This window comes from Epargyreus clarus, unplaced genomic scaffold (genome assembly GCF_041222505.1).
Source record: "Epargyreus clarus isolate Ecla_fem2 unplaced genomic scaffold, WU_Ecla_fem_2.2 ptg000023l, whole genome shotgun sequence".
Lineage (NCBI taxonomy): Eukaryota > Metazoa > Arthropoda > Insecta > Lepidoptera > Hesperiidae > Epargyreus > Epargyreus clarus.
The window spans coordinates 13,867,024-13,887,536 of NW_027332230.1; the positions used below are offsets into that span (position 1 = coordinate 13,867,024).

Below are 20,513 nucleotides of genomic sequence, written 5' to 3' on the forward strand. Positions count from 1 at the left end.
TTGTTATCTAGTTTAATTTTTTTATGTGTAAGGTAAAGATATTGCAAAAAGTTAAAAAAGTACCCAAGATATCCTAAAACATTTTTTTAAATAATTACTAAGTACAAAAATTTAGTAAATGATAATTTATGAAAGCTTATGTTTTATTCTATTGCTTTAAAAATATTATTTATTTATTTAACTAAAATTAGCAAAAATAAACATGTGCGGCAAAATGCTCACCACGCGAGCACTCACGTTACATGGAAAGGCGCGACTACTCTAGGGTTAATAGTTGCATCGATTGGTCATAGCTTCAAAGATTGGCTTACCTCCCAATATAACCCAAACAGTACCACTATCGACCTTTTCAAAAACCTCCACAGCTGCTCTTCCAACTGCATCGGCTTCCTGGCCCTCTTTAACCTTAAAGCATTCTCTAGAACTAATAAGAAGAGCTTCATCATCAAATGTTTTAACACCAGCAGCTATTTTAGTCTTTGTGTATCCTGGGCACAAAGCAATGACTCTGACTCCTGATCTCTTGTAATTAAGTTCGTGGCCCAAAGACATTGAAAATCCAACTACGCCAAATTTGCTAGCATGGTACACTGGGAAATGAGGAAACGCTGTGATTCCATACGCTGAAGCTATATTAATAATTGTACCTCCGTTTCCCTTCTTATCCTTCCTCATCAGTTGCCAAAATTTAAATGACCATTTTATGACTGCTTTCAAATTTATGTCAATAACTACATCCACATCCTGTTCTGGTACACCAGCGTTGTTCACTAACACGTCAACATTCCCATATTCGTCGTAGATTTCTTGACACACACGGTCTAAATCAGTCACAACATTACATTTAATGAAATAAGCTCTGTTCTCGCCGATTTTTTTATTGAAATCTTTAGTTGCTTTGTCACCTCGTTCCTCGTTGATATCGAGTATAATAACTTTTGCACCATTAAGTAAAAAGTGATTTGATATTTCGTAACCAATACCTTCTGCGCCTCCAGTTACAAGGACCACTTTATCTTTAAGATTTATATCCATGACTTCAACAAAACGAGCAATATCGTTGTAACTAATACTGTTTTTAATACAATGTCGCAAATTTTATTAACGCATTTATATAAAATAAAATGAAGGTCTTATTGTTTTATCGTTGAAAATAAACACGTTAAATGTTAACGTACAAGGTTATATAACTATTCTATGGTAATTTAATAACCTTCATTTGATAGTGTTATACAGGATGACGACATTAATGAATTTACGATTTCTTATAACAGATAATGTAAAATTTGTAGGCCTAGGTATTTAACTTTAAAAGAATTGGCTTAAGAATTGGTGAAATAGAGTAAATATTACATGAATGCTATTGTAAATATTTTGGATAATATATTCCACTTATTGAACTACTTCCAATTAACTAAATCCAAAAAATATGTCTCACAAAAAGACACCTATTCTCCCAAAATTTAAGACAGGCCGAGGATATATTCCATCCTCTCGTTCATATTGCTCAAAGTGAATTATTCTATATTTGCACTTTTATCATTACTTTGATATACATTGTAATGCTCATTACTTCAGGTAGAATTCCAGTTCAATTTAAATTAGAATGTCGATGTCAAAGGACAGAACTATCATCAAATGAACTGCATTCGTTAGCTACGACCAAATCTTACTAGCATTGGAGGGGCATTAATTAGCGAAGTATGACAAAGGAAACGGGATGCCCCTCGGTTCAGTTTCAAAGTGTCTCATTAAAGACCCAGAGTTCAGTTACAAACACCTTGTCCGTTTCTGGACTTGAAACAAATCAAAGTTCGCTAATTTAAAGTTTTCTTTCACTTACAGATACAATGCTTTAGTATTCATTAATTAATTTGCGCTACAGTGCCTAATAATTACAAAGAAATTTTCAATATTTTTTTGCTTGAGTAGATATTAAGTAAAAGTCATCTATTAATTCATACTTACATTTATTTGTATAAATTAATTAGTAGATACGTAAATCAAAACGGCGATAACCATTTATTTATTTTAATTATTATTGTATTTTACCCCACTGCGGAGCGTTATCTTACGAGTATATATAAAATTCTCGTGTCACAATGTTGGTTACCGTACTCCTCCGAAACGGCTTTATCAATTTTCACCAAATTTTATATGCATATTCAGTAGGTCTGAGAATCGGCCACCTATTTTTCATACCCCTAAGAGATAAGGCTTGTTCACCCTTAACATTTTTTTACTTATATGGCAACACCACGTTTGCCGGGTCAGCTAGTGTATTTTTATTATTTATGTCTGTATAGTTTGTGTTTAACTGGGCAGCAGTAATTTTTACCAAATACCAAAGTAGAACCACAAAATAAAATTTATGGTAGTAGGTACCTACCTACAGTCAGTATGTTAGCTTAGGAGATAAAATTATAATTTCTTTTATTAAGAAAAAAATAAACCCTCATAAATATATAAACGTGCTTATCCCGAAAATACCTACCATTAGTTCGAAACCACTACCAAGCGATACGCATTCAGTTCAATACCACTCTTTATACGATGTAGTATTAAAATATATTAAATTTTGTGGTCGCGTATAGCTCGTAATTCTCCTCTAATATTAATTAAGGTCGGAGGGTAAAGCAACAGATGCTGGGACCGATATCGAATATTATGGCTCTTTGAAGCAACATTTGAAAAAGATGGCCTAGATTGTTAGTACTAGAGAGAAATGTATGTTGCAGGTACGTGGCAAAATTGGATATTTGATAGAAGTTGACTGATGATAAAAGGTATGTAGAGACTAGATTTTATCATGATAATGTCAAAACTAATAATATGGTAAAGGATTGTGTGTATATTATGTGTGTTAAATGTTGTTCACCAGGCACTATCTCGCTCGGTTGGCTTAGCTTCCCTTGTTTTCTATTATGTATGACGAATGTATCAAAAAAGTCATAAGTAAATTATTCAAATATTTTTATCAAGATCATTAAATATTTTAATATTTGGGTGAATAACTACGATATAATAAATGGATAATTAGTTTTAGTCTAACATCAATACGAATTACGCTTCCTTTCAAGAAACGGAGTACAAGACATTAGAACAAACATGGCGAATTTGCTTTAATTTTCAAAGAAGTGTAAATTTTGTAACAAAAAATTACAAAAACAAACATGACCAGCAACAAATTACATTATGTGGATGTAGGACATAGCCCTCTCGACCTTCTTACACCGTAACCTGCTTCAAATTTGTTGCATGTTTTTGCTCTGCTTTCAAATTATTCAGTTAAGATACATTTTCTCATTCACGTAGATCATTCAAACAAATTTACCATACTAGATACTTTATGCCTGTTATTAATAATAAATATATACAATTTTTGCCTACCAAAGAATAATTTATGCCTAACAGGAAATTGTCAAATTTTGATCTTTGATATAAAAAAATGGATATTGGATTGATAAATATATTATTAAATAATAATGATTAATTATTAATAAATAATGGCCATTAGGCATATTAAGCATGATAAAATAATCATATTGTGGCTAGGCATTTAATCAATTGCCGGATATTCCAATATTCCCGCGACATACTTATATGTTCCAGCTTTTCAGAATTCGTAACATGAACGTACGTTTTAGATGTTCACCGCGTTTGAACATATTTTTCGTCATTATATCGAAATGTTTTTCTCTTTTAATATTTCACAATCTTTTGATTTCAATAATTTATTATACTATGTTTTTTTACCGTTTTGCTCACATCTACGTAAAATTTTCGTGACAATCTACAACAAAAAATGATAGAGCTCCGTTACAAACACACCATGACCGATTAATAACAATATAAGAAATAAACATACTGTAGAATCTATTAATAATTAAGATAAAGATATGGGTAATTATAAGATACAAATTGGTTCAAGGTACGCAAACTTTCTACCGCTATTTTATTATGTGAGATAACATAACTTAGGCTATGTTACATTTCAATTTGTTTTAACAAGTGTGAGCATGTAGATAGTAGCCTTATGGAGCATAAAGTAAGATGTTAAGTTTATTCTGAGATAGCAAGTGAGCTTGCAGTCCACCTGATGGCAAGTAGCCACTGCCGTCCTTGGACGTCTGTGCTCAACGCCATATAGAAAAAGTTCTGCGTGACACACAGTTTCATTGCCACGTCTAAGGTGGTCGTCTCATATGTAAGTTAGCCCGCATCTGAGATATACTTTTCCGAGGCGTTCCAGCTTAGTCCTCAGGGGTAGCGGCGCATCTGTTGTCGATTTCAGGTATATCTAATCTTATCTGGGGTTGATTACTTATGTCCATGGGCGGCAGCAGCCACTTATCATCAGGTGGACTGCATGCTCGTCTACTACTTCTATATTATAAAAAAAAATCTACACCGGATGAAACCCACAGAGCCGCAGAAACTGCTTCACGCTAGAATTACCCAACTCTTTATATGGTTTGTGTTCAACTGGTACAATATTATACAATAATACAGTCAGAAATTCACCTCCAAAAATAAATTATTTAATCCTTGGATTGGGCGAATATTTTTGGGCCTAAAAATGATATCAGATTTTAAGAGGAAACCCGTGCCTCGTAGAAAATAAAGGGTTGGTGATACTTAAAGTATACTTGCTAACTCCGTATATCTACATAGATATTTCTTTAACATTTTGGTGGCAAATTGTTCGTGTAGTAAGAAAACCGCCGAGAGGCAAATGGTTTTAAGCGTCCACTCGTGAATACCGGCTTTACATGCTAATAGCTTGTGGTATGCTGGATATATGCACAGCATGCATAGCATGCAGAATTTAAGGATACTTGGGATATATTATGTGTCACATAAGTACAGTGAGTGCTACTGCAGGAAAGACTGCAGTTAAAAGTACGGAGAGTTAATATTGTACTAACTTACAGTCTGCCAGAAACGAGAGTTAATATTATACTACGTAACATAAAATGGTTATCTCCCGCAAGTAGGCGAAGATGCTTTTTCAAAAAGGTAATGCCTACGTCAAGCTACCAGTACATTCGTTAGCCACGGGTTGTTGACTAACGAAATAGTTAGTTACAGACTGATTATATTTTTCTAATGGCACAAAATCGCGGTTAACGCATATTATCCAATGATGTTAATCTATGCCGATCGCTTAAATGCTGTCCAAGGGAGCTGTGAGGAAGGGCGCATGGTAGACCGTTCTCCATGAACTCAAAACCGCGCCCGAGGACATGTAGCCCGGTTACAATATAAAGAAAAAATAAACAAACCTCATTTAGTACTATTTAATCATCGTAACTAACAATTGTACTTAAAAATAATTCATAATAAACGAACAACAACAATAGCTAAAAATAGCTTCAAAATATACAGTCGCAACAGCCGTTGACTCGATTTTTTCTCGATACGAGCGTAAATAAACACAACCCGCACACAATATACATAAAAAAGCAACCCGGAGAATTGCCTGAAAATTTCGTGCGCCACCCAAAAACAAAACGAGCGGCAATTTTCAATATTTCATAGATTTGGATTGTACCAATAACTTACGTCTGTCAAAGCGGCGATAGAGTCCGCTTTCAATATGCGGCAAAAAAGTAAAAGGTATTTTTTGCCGCAATACCCATCAGGGGATAAACGGGAGGACCCTTGTTTCAATCTTTATTTGCATATGGATTATTTGTTTGTGGATGATTACGTCCCTTCGATCTTATTTACGGGTGGTTACCCCATAATCTGTTTATGCGTTACTGTAAGTGTATACGTAGTGTCTGTAATCGGCTTAAAGATGTTAACCGAAGTTTGTCAATATTACTGAGGGTATAACATATTGAAATTGCTCCTTGTTACATAGCCTTTTAAATTGGGTTTATATTACTGTTATTATAGTTTTTGTTTTGTTGTTTTTCAAGTACAAAGAAACAAATGCTATATTTACCTTAGTTGAAATACTTTTGAATCCTAATATAAAACGGTACTACAAAACCAATTCCGCAAACTGTTTCGAAAATTGTACATACGAGTAAAATTACTGTACATATGAGTATACAAAACATTACGAATGCCTGAGTGCGAGCGCTCAACCAATGTATTCGCAAAGGGGAAGATTCCTTGCGAAAGTTAAGGCTTAATTTCGCCTCGTCAGAAACAAGCTGGAAGTTTGTAGTTGCTTCTGATTAGAAACTGACTGTTAAAATAAGTTTTTCAACATTAAAGAGTGTATTTAATGCGTGTATTTAATTCACTCGCAGCAATTAAGATTCCATGTGCCGGGGTTGTCATGAACACATACATAGACGAATATATAAGTCTGGCCGGGGATTGAATCCGAGACCACTGCGCGTTAGACCGGTATAGTGACGGCTCCGCCACGCGGGTCATCAATAAATAACAAATAGTTTCCTTTGTGATATTTTCCGTCAATAGTAAATATAAATAAGTAATAAAGACAGTTACGTAATCAATAACATACATTAAAAGGTACATAGATATCTGCATGGGGATCGATATCGGGATTCAACCCCTCTCTCCTTGAGCTAAATACCGTCATAACGACCTTGGTACGCGTAGCATGTAATTAAAAACATGGTTAAAATCTACTGCAAAAAAGACAAAAAATATTGATACTCAATCCAAAGACACCATAAAAGAAGCTATAAATAATTCCACAGATAAAGAAACAAACAGAAATATCACACAACTTTTTTTATATTAAATCGAATTTACATGAAAATCATCTCGAAGACCGAAATCCGGAGACGGTCGAGAGATGTAATATTAAAAGTAACTGGAACGAGTCTTATATTAAATTAAATTCTCTGGACATCTGTCGTACACCCTCCGCATAATTCGGATTAAGATTTAGCATTAATGAATAATTGAATTTTTAATTCCGTGTTAAGTTTAATTAAATAATTCCCCTTTGGTCTCGGAGACCGGAAAGTTAGCAAAGCGTGAACACTTAAATCCGAGTGTTGGCCATTCACCCAACAGTTCGACATTCAAGAGACCTGAAAATGGTCTGAATTAAAAGCAGAATGTACAAAGTGGCTATTATTAAATAATTTTCACCCAGTACGGTCTTCGCCTCTCTGATATTAAATTCGAGTGCGGATTTATTAGGATTAGTGCTAACGTTACTTTTAATCGGCACATTAGTAGGGAACACTTTTTAATCACTTTAAGTACATTGTTACTTGCAAACTTACTTTTTATGTTTTTTTTTTTGTTTTTATAATATAGGAGTAGCAGACGAGCATGCAGTCCACCTGATGGTAAGTGGTTACTGCCGCCCATGGACATCTGTAATAAACCCCAGATAGGAATAGATATTCCTACCTGAGGTCGGCCACAGATGCGCTGCTACCCCTGAGGATTAAGCTGGAACGCCTCGACAAAGTATGTCTCCCTTACCACATCCTTCAAACGGAACACAGCAGCGCCTAACTCTGCTATTATTAGGCAGAAATAGGGAACTTTTATATTAAAGTAATTACTTCCTTAATTTCGTGATGAAATAATTAGTCGTCGTCGTTAAACTATTATTGTCCCACTGCAGGGCACGGACCTTCTCTCAGAGTGATAAAGGTTTAGCTCATAGTTCGCCATGCTGGCTCAGTGCATATAAGTAACTTATTTTAAGAACTTTCGTTGGGCAAATTTCCTCCTTATTATTTACCGCTTACCGCTTAGGCAAATGACCATTCATTTTTAATGCGCTAACTTTAAAAAATCAAATTAGCGTACCTAGGATACCTTATTAAGAATCCAACCTCTACCATCACGGCATGAAACAACCCACACGAAAACTATCAACTTGATAGTTGCCAGCAAAAAGGCATTATAATGCAAAACAGTTCCATCGGAAGCTTCCCTCGTTAGGAGTGTCCGTCGATGCACCGATTTCCTCCATTCTTCCAACATAATGATCCCCAGTCGGGAGTGACACTTAATTTCCACATCGCGAAGGGATAACAGGCGCTATGAATAAATTCATTCAGCTTACGGTCTGTTGTGTCGTTTTGTTTAAAATATTGCACGGGTACGTGTTATTATATATTAATTTAAACTGTACTTGTTGTGGTATAATTCATAATTCATAATCTTTATTTAGTATTTTTTTGGGTTACAATATAGTTACAATTGTTTATAGTAGTTACTATGCAATTATTTTCTACCTGAAAGGTTTAAAAAAGTGCCGAATATCTACAATGTTTAGGTATTATAGATATTACAGGGTATACTACATTCTTTGATTTTTTTTATATAACGGAATGAACAAAAGTGTTGTCAATGGTTTGAAGTTGGGTCGCTTATGGACAATAAATAATCAATCCTATATTAGATCGGAGACCTTTCTTAAGTCCGTCAATATCGCGTTGCCACGCCTGAGCAATAGTTTGTTTTGACGGCAGGCGGCCACGGGTGACCACATAATCGCCGTTTGTGTACTGTCTCCCTTAAGTTATAATTCGTTGTATCTCTGCCTTACCGCACTCTTCAAACCATCTAACAGTAGCGTTTAACATTGATGCGTGGAAATACCACCGATCTGAGTCAGTTTCTATTGCATTTAACTATGTAGTTATGTCCCCAGTTAAACTGCGCTGTAGTCAATTGGTTACGAAACCCTCGAGATACTTAAACCGACAACACGCAAAACATAGTAAATAAGAATCCTGTGAATATCTCGCTCTCCTGATACACAATGCCGATCACGGCGCGCGCGATTTATGCCGAAGCACGTTTGCGACTTATCAGCCACCTCGAATATTTGCTCAAAGAATTGTGGTGGAAATTCTTAAAAATGGGTTCACTCACTCGGATACTTGTAGAACTACGTTCCTGTCATTACGCTGGCTAAGTGCCAAAGGACTTTTTATACGATATCTCTTGGTATGATTGATTTAGTGGTTGAAGGTGGTAAATTGGTAATCACTGAAAGTCGTGACTTTACTACGAGTATTTAGTTATGTTATGCAGTGGTAGTGATATTGTTTAATGTTGTGTATTGATTTGTAGAATGTGTAGTTGATTTGGTGTAAGGCAAGAAGAAACACACTTGAACGATTTATGTTGAAAGTCTACTTGGTTCAATATCGCAGTTACTATCGCCTCCGTAAAAATATGACTGTATTTTGGTTTGACTTGCCGTGCGTGGCTACGGGATGTAATTACATGAACAGTTATAAATTAGTTCTTGGGGTAGTAATAGGTTCTAATTTAAACGACTCCAAAAAGGACTATTACTATTTCTTCATGATTTGAAAAAAATATATTTTGGTGTCGTGGCTACTCATTTTTGTGCTACTTTTAACACAACAATAAAGTATGCTTCATGACATGTGCAACTGCCATCAACTCCACACATACATATATAATCTTAATCACACAAAAATTGTGTTTATTTAATTGATATTTCACTTATTCTTCCAAAGTAATTCTATAAACCTTAACCACAAACGTTCACATAAAGTTTATTAGAAAGAGGGTTCATATTACCGATATATTTGCTCGCACTCTTTCCAGTCAATATTTGTCATCTCATACGGTCGGCTTGACTCAATAATGGCGGAGAAATACTAGACGGCTTATATACTATTACTACGAACGACTTTGCCTTTAATTCCTTCATGTTTCTGTATTTTGATTAAATACAACAATCCAGCACAACGGATTTTAATCAGTAATTATATCAACTTGATTTTGATTTGTCATATTTTCCTTTTTTTCTGTTTTATGTTTTATTTTATGTTTATAATCCTTACTAATATTATAAATCCAAAAGTAACTCTGTCTGTCTGTCTGTCTGTCTGTCTGGTTGTCTTTTCTTCACGCCTAAACCACTGAACCGATTTCAATGAAATTTTGTACAAAGATAGTCTAAAACCCGAGAAAGGACATAGGATCGTTTTTATCCCGGAAATCCCACGGGAACTAGGGATGGCAATCTAAGATCGATTAATCGGCGAATCGATCTTTTGGACCACAAAAGTCGATTATTTAATTCGATATTAGTAAGGATTGAATCGTAAATTATGCATTTGATCAAGTAATGATCTTTAGCAAAGTTGAAGGTACGAACTTTCAGTTTTATGTATGTTAGTATGTTATATTATTTTCTTTTAAACGCGGGCGAAGCCGCGGGCACCACTAGTAATTAATATAGAGTTGAGAGTAATTATGTTCCTTGTAATAGTTAATGAAATTACTATATACATTAATTGTTATATAAATTGCATATAACATAGGTCAACAATTTTTTAATTTTTTTTTTGTGCATGAGTTTTACTTAATATATTCTGATTATATAAGCAAATATATATAAAAAAATGAAATTACAAATCGATAATATTTGCTTTTATAGAAATTAGAGCAATTTAACAATTTTTTATTTTCGAGTCCCATAAAGTCGGTCTTGGCACACTAACGTTGTCAAAAGAGTGGCAAGGGGGCGGAGTGTAGTGTTTCTTGCATCGCTCCTTGTGTACGAAAGTAAGTGATTGCTTATTTCAGTGGAATAACGTAATTCATTTTTTTTTCGTTGTATCAGTCTGTACAAAATGACTTCAAGATGTTGTAAACGAGACGCCGACATATTTTATTATATTTGCGGCGAATTTATGACAATATGAGAGAAAAAGGACGATTTATGTACAAATTTAAAGATTTCCGAGGCATACCAACTTACATCCATCTGTATACTGTATACCTGTTAAAAATCAAGATAAAAAATGGGCCTCACATATTGTGTCAGGTAACACTTGCAGAAATATTCTGGACGGTGAGTTTATATTTTTTTATTTTAATAACTATTTTATAATAACTTTAATTAGGTTATAATATGGTACGTTTTATTGTAGGTTGGTACCGAGGTGAAAAAAGAGCAATGAAGTTTGCAGTGCCAAGATTTTGGAGGATACTCAGTAATCATCGCATAGATTGTTATTTTTGTATTGTGAATCCACACAAAGATAAAAAATCAAAGAAAACATATTATCCGGATCTACCAACGACTGTTTAGTGTTGATTAATAAGTACTTGCATTCTATTTAAAATTTCTATTATAAGAATGTATCATTAATTGATGTTTGTGTATCTTTTAATAAATCAACTGTGTCCATTTTTCATGTATTATTGAGCGTTTCCTATCTTTAAAATTATATAAAACAAATTGTGTGTGATATATTATCGATCTTTTTTATTCGTTTGAAGGACTTATTGCTGCCATTATGTGTAGAATATAACATCGTTCAATTGTTCGCACGGCTTTTATGATTATGGTCTGCAAAAGGCAGAGTTCTTATGGGCGACGGGAAATCGACTGTCTCAGATTCTAGTGCACACTCTCACGGACAGCGGCGATGTTTTTTGGCAGATCTTCCGTTTCGTTGATATACGGATGTTAGTCAATCATTTAATGACCCAGTAGACTTTAATTTATCCACCAGATTGCGAATAGTCCTCTCGGTAGGAAGATTATGGCGACCACGCGGTAGCAGACGATTATAGCACGCGTTGCCCGAACAGAATAGCTTTTTGATACAATAATTTTATTATTTGTTCATGTTGTTGAATGCTATAAACGTCCATGGTAATTTGGCAAAACAAACTGAATAAATTAAAACTAATTTGACAGATGTTGCTTCAGTAAGATGACCGTTATCAACTTTCAAAGTTTGGAAGTCCTTGTTAGAAGACCCTATATTTTCATTGATTTGAATTTTCCAATTTGTACACATAAAAGTAAATTCAGAACTATTTTCTGTTCTTTTTCTTATATCTAGGTACAAAAGGAATAAAAATAACGTATGTATAACCCATGCTCAAAAATTCTGTAGACCGGTGTAATATAAGACCTAGAGGTTTTTATTATTCTGTAAGGTTTTTACATTGTAACTCAAATGCGGAGGGCCATGTTTGTAGAGCACATGCCTGCATGTATGTGCCCTGCACGGCTTTACGGATTTAACGTATGAAATGTCGTTGAATTCACCTAAATGTGTACCTGTAATTTAATAATTGTAATGTAATTCACCTGTGCGTAACACTGGCACGCACGTTTTTAAGCAGTCAAATTTTATTCATAATAATTTTGTACATGGAATAAGAAATATCCCATGTTCCATTACCAGCACCAGTATCAATTATCGACAAACAAACGTAAAATGTTTGCATTCATGTTATTAGTAAGAATGTGGAGTAAGATCAAATATTGTATGTGCGAAGAATATATATTTATTATCCTTAAATATTAGTCACTGTTTTGGGACAACCTACATCAAGTAGTAAATACAAAAAGTACACGTATATTTTTATTATTTTACTGACTGTGTTTTTCGCCTGCCGTGAAAAAGATTTTTGGTTCTCAGAAAAGAAGAATTATACTTACCCCCAATATGGGTAATCCAATTAAAAACAAGAAATCATAAACATATTTTTTTCATGGTTAAGTTACATTGTCGTACAATTAATAGATAGAAGTTAAGGTCAATTTAGTTAAATCAGTATTCACTGTTAAAAGTTACAAAATAAATTGGTCTTGAAATGTAGGTTTCACTAAATTCTCCGAAGCGAATTCAGCAAAAGGCAAGAGCGAAGCCAATTCCCAAAACTTGAACTAACTCCGTCCTTACCGAATCAAAACATACGTTAAACTCAAAGCAACATATCACAAAACCCAGATTACAGCTTACAAATGTAGCTTCAACATTAATCTACAGCAGATACTAAGAGCCGGGCCCATTTGCGAGGGTGCCAGCGCCTTATCTGTTCCGCTGCCAAGCATTGTTGTGCTCGTGACTTACTGTGATTGTCCAATCACGTTAAGTGTAGTTACAAGTTCATGAAAGGTATCTTGCTACAGAGCTAGAGGGGCAAGGAAGAACACTTTGACTGAAATTCCGTTGAGCTCTTTGTCAATACCTCACTTACTAAAGTTATCTTTTGTATGTTTTCTTGTAAGGGAAGAATGGAGCACTGGACATCTGATGTTATTGGTTCTTTGTTACTAAACCATATGTATGATATTTACAGAATGAATCGCGATACAAGTTATTTAAAAAGTAAAGAATTATTCACAATATTAACTCAAAATAACAGTTTACCTTAAAATGTTTGACGAAATTTCCTCCAGAGGAAGACGATCCTCCGGAGAACTCATAGCTTAGTGTATATTTAAAAAAGTATCAACAACTTTAATCACATCATAAAAGTCTACATGTCTTATCCTTCTTATTCTGATAGGAGAATTTTGCTTAAATGTAGAAAAGCGAGATTAATTAAGAAAAAAGTGTGTACTTTTGGGCGACCAGATTTAATGGTCTCATACTTCTTCAATACTTTTGGATCAGATATTTCAATAATTTTTAGAACAAAAACATTTGTCTCATCACATTATCATCACTTACATTCCAGTTACAAACACAATTATGATATCAGATGGGAATGGCGACCAGTGTCCACTTCTCTATAATGATGTGTCACAAATGCTTTCATACGTTAAACACATTAAAAAACCTTTCGCATAAAATAAACGCGCCAACACTTCAATGATATTTTTAATCCTCTTCAAATACCTTATTCGTTCGGAGTGACACATCCAACTTTATAGAATAAGTCCCCGCTTCGTATGAACTCGTTGAGTGTACTGAGTGAACTCGACTGTAAAGACGCGAATCGAGGATAATTGCGAGAGACGTAATGTAAAAAGTGACTTTCTTCTGATAAGTGCCTACAATAACGCAAAAACGTTTGAAATCGTAAATTGCCTGTTGAAGAAACGTGAAAGAAGACTCGTTGGAGACAGAATGAGTGCCTACGTGAGGACATGCTTGTAATAATATTTGTAGATTCATTATATAAAGGTAACGAATGAAGCGTTGGAGCATGTTGCTTGAATGTGGAGGGTAATGATTTTTTAGCGTATTTCTGTATGTACGTATGTCTTGGGCATATCCTGCAGACCAAACGGCTTAACGGATTTTAATACATAAGATGTTGACGGATTCATCTAAATATAACAGTGACAAAGGCCATATTTTAAGTAGCTGGATTTTTGTTTTTATATTCTGTAGCATAATGCCATCTTGACATTGATTGACTTTTTTCTGGGGTGAAAATTATGTTAATTTTGATCAACAATCAGTTGTATTGCAAAAATAAGAATTCCGTTATATCTATCTATCTCATTCTCTCTCTTTCTTCATCAAGTTAAATGTAAATCGAACACAAAGAGACGTTTCGTGAATCTCCTGAGGATACGATATCGTCTCTTTGTAGTGTGCCTCGCCTCATCTATTCTACTGTAGCTTGTGCCCTAGAGAACGTGGTGTTTCGCTTCATATCTATTGTGACATGTGTGTCGACTTATTTGTATTGAGGATTACGATACAAAATGGCCGTAACATCTGTAGAAACATCGAGGCATTTATTATTATTGTCGACTCATCGCTTTATATTAATATGTATGAGCCGTCTTTCATATGGAAACGATTCAATAAAAATAAATATTTTTAAAGCTTAATAGTTCAAGTCTATAGTTGTAGGTACACAATTCACCTTAATAATAATAAACTATTTAACGAAATTTCTCCGTTCATTCGCATCGATTGATACTATACTATGTTTTCATTCTCGTCGTTAAATCAAATATAAAATAATTTCAAATAATGACTTCGTGGAATTTCTAGCGCAGTAAGCAAATGTTTGTTCTGCCTTTGCTTTCTGATGACAGTCAGACATTATAATATCCATTTCCAAGGGTCTTATCATCACCATAAAATAATAATATGTAAATCGCGAAATAACCCGTTCGTGTCGATACACTAGTATCAGTTACATTGTTTTTAAAATTAACGTTTGCAACGTCAAATATTTAAATTTTAAAATTAATATCTTGTTCTATTCATTATTCCAGCCAGTTTGAAATACTATACACGTATAATTGCACTCACACTAATAACTATAATTAAAACCAAACTATTTTAATTGGGGCCGTTCAATAAATCGTATATTGATAGAAACGAGTGGATGCGGTAAACAAAACCAAAACAAATATTTGTTGAACTGACTACTGCAACCGCATCCAAACATTCCTGAATGTTATCATACGAACTGCAAAACTGGGAAACTAGATCGAAATAAAAGAAACAAACATGTTTTTCGAGACGAAAGTAGTACGGAAAAGTCCTGTCGTGTAATTAAGAGTAGAACACACGGAGCGTTTCTGTTTTTTCTTTTGAAAATAACTTTATTTGCTCTAAAATCTAATCGTACGTGTGTGTGTTTAAAAATCAGCTAATACGCGTTTGCAAACGGAGGAGGAAAAAACACTAGATGAGTTCCAAGCCTCGTTAAAAATGAGTAACGCGGGTAAATCGACATAAAGCCACTTTGGATAAAAATCAAATAGTAATTTCAAATCAAGTAAATAAAGGAGTTAAGTCGTAGTATTAATATGCCTAACGCGTGTATGACACTTTCGACACTCATAGCTTCACAAGAGTCAACTTAAATTTCACAATTTTTCCTTAAAATTTTACCAATACATTTTTTTGCAAATACTTCAACTACTTATTTTCAGCATACTTCGAATACAAATCGCACATGACTGACGGCAAATTACCTAAACCACAATATTACCACCCATCTTTAGGGTAATTTAAACAGTTACCTTTAACCTCGGGTGGTCGTAACTACATTTAAAACAGTTTGAGAATATATTATGGTCGATTTAAAAGGTTTTATTGGTTAAGGGTCATTGTCTTCACAACGGCCATTGAGAACTTATATTAGATTGTAATTATTCTTATAATCTTTTATTTTATAAATAGAGACGTTACGTAAATGTATTTTCTCCTTGATAATTTAAATAATATTAACAAGTCGAGATAATACCGTGAAATAGAAGATTTTATTAGACTTCGGGACAAAAATTAAGAATATCTTCCCAAAAAAAGTTTCAATAAGTAAATATTTTACAACGATAGGTATTAATATATTTACAAATATTAAAAACTCTAAAATAGTTATTTCTGTCCTGTATTCACCTTTCATAAAAAAATATTACTTAGATATTTCTCTTTTAATATTTTTTACAAAGCCACGAAATAAAAAATATAAGAACAAAATATATAAAGACAACGAATAGATTCCTAAAAATTTGAGTCCTCAAATCTAACTTTACGTAGACAGATTTTTCAATCCAAATGGGAGCAAGAAATTGTAACTTAATGAATGAGAACTTGAGCCATATTTCACGGAGATATCTTTTGATATCGAGGACTTTAACCTTGTAATTGTGGCTTACAATTTAAGTAAATGACTTATAATATTACTTGAATCTTAATTTGAAATTGCGCGTAGTTTTGTGAAATTAGTAGCTAGTGTTCACAAAGTTGCATATAAACATACGGTTGGCTTATTATAATAGTATTTAAAACAACTTTTGAAAATTGGGAAATTCAATGTGGTCCCTGTAGTTCCGAGACCAGAAAAGGGCTACGGTATCCCCTGCCTGTCGTAAGAGGCGACTAAGAGGGGCTTCCGGGGTTGCGGGTGGCAAGAGTGGGAGCTCGAACCGCCCGGAATGCCCTTCCCGGGGAAGGACGGCGGTATGTGTGGTCGCATACCGTTGTGCACACCAGACGGTGGGGCGAGCGTCACGCTCACCTGGACGGAGCCCGACGGGGCAACGCGCTAAGAGGACTCCGGTTGCGTTCCTTTGGAGATCCCGGATTCCTCTACGCAGCGCCGAGGACGGCCACCGGGGGGGTTTTAGTGCGGTAAGAATCCCACATAACCCTGTGCCGCTCCCACAGCACAGGGTACCTTTTGAAGGTTTCCCCCTAGTAGAAAAAATAAAATAAAAAAGGGGGATTCAATGTATTTATGATCAAGATGCATGCAACTGTGTCGAAATGTCGCTTAATACACAGGGTATTTAATTTACCTCAATACCTTTTACATGATATAATGTACGAATCCCACGATAAAATCAGCTAAAACCAAATTTTCATTAATTGTCGTTCGATTTCAAGTAAATAGTATAAAATCGTAGTACATATTTTTGGACTTTTACTAATTTGACACCATTAAGCACCTGCTAGTATATATAAAATATTATTTTAAATTAGATAAGGCTGAAATTTACTCCTCCGTCGGCGTATACGAGTAAAATTATAAGTTTATTCACCGTTGCTATTTATTTTTGAAATAACCTTTGTACCAGTTAATTAACTTTGCAGATCTTAATCCCGGATTAAAATAAACCTGCCCTCCGCCGGTCTTCATAACTTAACAAACGAATTTAACGAGCATTATCTTAGAATTTATAGGTTATTGTAACGACAGAGCATTCCGCTTTTAATATCTTTTATCTTGCTCTATAAAGGGTAAAAATACTTTGTATAATGAAAAAGATATTTTACTCGAATTACGCGCAAATCCACTGTTAAAATGAAATTTGTTATTTTGACCTAACTATATAAAACTCCTTGATCATATCACGACCGGTTGTCGGTTATAGGCACTGATCACCATACCGGTCTGACGCCTAAAGAATGAATTTAGATATTTCTTCTGAGTCTGGGTATTTATATAGATACAAGGAATCTATAGTAGGGGCTGTGAGTGTAGAAAGCGTTTTTTTTTTCGTTTTAATTATTTTGTCATCGATGTGTTATTTTGGTATTTTCATTCACATTTTAAAAGCAAATACTTACTTAACCTTTTGAAGCTTGATCTCTTAAAAATACATAAAAAGACCACAAATCTAAAACTTAAAATGACACTGAAATCAGTGACTGATATATATACGTTAAGTACAATAGCTAAACAAAGCATAAGTGAAAATAATTTGCATTTTGATATAAACTTCAATTTTTCAAAATAAATATAAAACAAGCTGGCCGTCCCATTGTCCCGAGAGATTGGGCGCTTTCAGCTTCTTTTGTAGTTTAATGAAAGTGGACACAATGAGGTGACGGGACAAAAGAAAAGTTCCTAAACAGTTAGGAGCATTCTTCGGACGGAATAACGCATTTCCACTTATTCGCTTTTGGTAAATGGACAAAATTTTCAAGAGGCGACTGACGTTAAAATGGTGTCTGAAAGTTAACGCATTAGCGCTTTTAATGCTTTTGGCCTACTAAATTTTGAAGTGTCGAGGTTCCAATGATACAAAAAACGAGGAGACCCAGATCAGCATTCAGGGCCAGAATAAAATCAACACTAAAGTATGGTCGGCGTTAACTGCCAGTCCGCTCTGAATATAGAAACGATTCGCGTCGCCATAGCTAATTGGCTACACTAGCTCGCAAAAACTTTAGAACGGACTAGAATTTGGCGCGGATTATACTACGTGAAATCAATGAAATATACTTCTAGAACAAAGTTGGAATAATTCGTGTATGTAGTTATATCTATGCTCTGTGCTTCTTCAAACCAGGAAATAATAGAACTTGGCACTTTTATAACGAGGCATAAATAAGTGTGACGTTGGTGCCACGATTACACCATTCTATTACCTATGAGTGTTTCCAAATATAACAGCAATATACGATTCCATATTTTTACTTTTACTGGAATGGAACAGATATTAATCTAGGTACCAAAGTGATTCCAGTCCTATTTGAATCGAATGTATATTTCCAATCCAATTAGTATTCTATCTTATACATTACATTTATTAAGAATAATAAACCCACAAACAAGTGGCCCACCTTAAGAATATATTAATAAGTACTTTTATCCAATAACTTGGTCACATTTCCAATAACTGGCTGTGGTCCGAGCTGAGGGTCAAGATGTGTCCTAAATAAACTCACAAAGTAAACCGCCTTTCATATTCATATACTAAAAAAACTTTTTAAAAGCATCCCTTAGAAATTGCCAAATGAAGTATTATTAGGATGTGATGTGTACAAAGTAAATGGGGAAAGATTTATCGATTACGATTTCTAAAGACCCAGTTATCTAAAACCCATAAAGAGCACTAGAATATATACTAACAATTGGCGTATGAGCGTTTAGTTTTATATAAAGTTATGAAATATTTTATTCATAAGTTTTATATAAGTCTTTGTCATAAAAAGCTTTAAGCTTATTATTTTTACACTGGTGACCTTCTGCCAGACAAAAAAATACTAATTTTGTTTTGATTGTGCTTGTTGGTAACGTGTTACTAAATCCTGATAAATAACTACACAATTACATTCTGCAATCCATCTTCTAAATACAACTTCTTAGTCCACTGCAACGACTACAACTGATTGAGTTAGATCCAATTCATAGCCACAAATCAAAATGCAAGTCTTAGAATTTCAAAACTCCAATATAAAATTCATCGATGTTTCCGCTATGTGGCCTGATGCCCGTCTTTCACTGATTGGGTCCGCTCAACCGAAAAATAAAGTTGAACGTCAATAAACAGTCTATAGGAAGAAGCGATATACTCGTAATATTAGAACTAATAACTCAGGGTATAAATGATTTTGATTTTCCGAAAACATTCGTTTGACGAACGTTTATTTCCTTATTTAGCTTACGACTAGGGACATACTTTGATTTATTTTCGTTGAGTATTATACTGATGTATAGTTTTACATCCGTTTATCCGCAGATAAAATATAATTTTAACTTCTCATTGGGAAACACTATCGCTATCGCAATGTTACAATTTGTCTAGCTTCATTATCACTTTGTTATTTCTTCATATGAAATTGAACTAAATTCAACACTAAACTTACAAGTCCTATTTATACTATATAGATGAAACCGTAAAAGATTAATAAAAATAACCGCTCAATTCATCTTAAGGTTAGCTTTAGTTTATAAGACCTCCAATTCCAATACAAAGTTTGTCAATATTCCCGTCGTATGGCCTGATGCCCGACACTCGCTGATTGAGATCACTCGAGCGAAAAACACAGTTGAACGTATTCGAATGCTTTCGATTTTTTGATGACACCAATTTCAAAAATATTAATTTACCTTTTTAATGTACGATTGGAGCTATACTTTAAGTTATTTCACTTCATTGACTTGATCAATCGAGACTGATGAGTAGAAAATACTTTTATGTACTGTAGCGAAATGTTTACTAAACATTACAAAAACCTCCATGATTAACACAGTGTCACAATTTGTTTGTTTCTATCTGGCGTTTCAGTAATTAAATCCAAAACCAGCCGTACAAATCTAACAAACGATGAAGACGAAACCGTAAAAGTTTTATAAAAATAAACGTTCAATTCATCTTAAGGTTAGCTTTAGTTTATAAGACCTCCAATTCCAATACAAAGTTTGTCGATATTTCCGTCGTATGGCCTAATACCCGACACTCGCTGATTGAGGCCGCTCGAGCGAAAAATAGAATTGAGCGACAATTCACGGCCCAAAGGAAGAAGCAATATACAATATAGCAATAAAGAAGTTTCTTAAATACTTTGAAACGCTAAGTTATTTTCCCTCTTGATTGATTTTGGGAAAGGAACTTG

General features: G+C 34.3%; 1 protein-coding gene across 1 annotated transcript; it reads right to left on the reverse strand.

Annotated features, from left to right (window-relative positions):
• Positions 1-267: 267 nt before the first annotated feature.
• On the reverse strand, positions 268-1,035 carry LOC140751771 (15-hydroxyprostaglandin dehydrogenase [NAD(+)]-like). The gene has a single exon (XM_073085812.1). The coding sequence runs from the start codon at positions 1,033-1,035 to the stop codon at positions 268-270; it is 768 nt and encodes a 255-aa protein (XP_072941913.1).
• Between the last annotated feature and the right edge of the window lie 19,478 nt (positions 1,036-20,513).

Coding starts and splice junctions, on each gene's coding strand:
- LOC140751771 (XM_073085812.1), bottom strand. CDS start 1,035: ATGGATATAAATCTTAAAGATAAAGTGGTCCTTGTAACTGGAGGCGCA.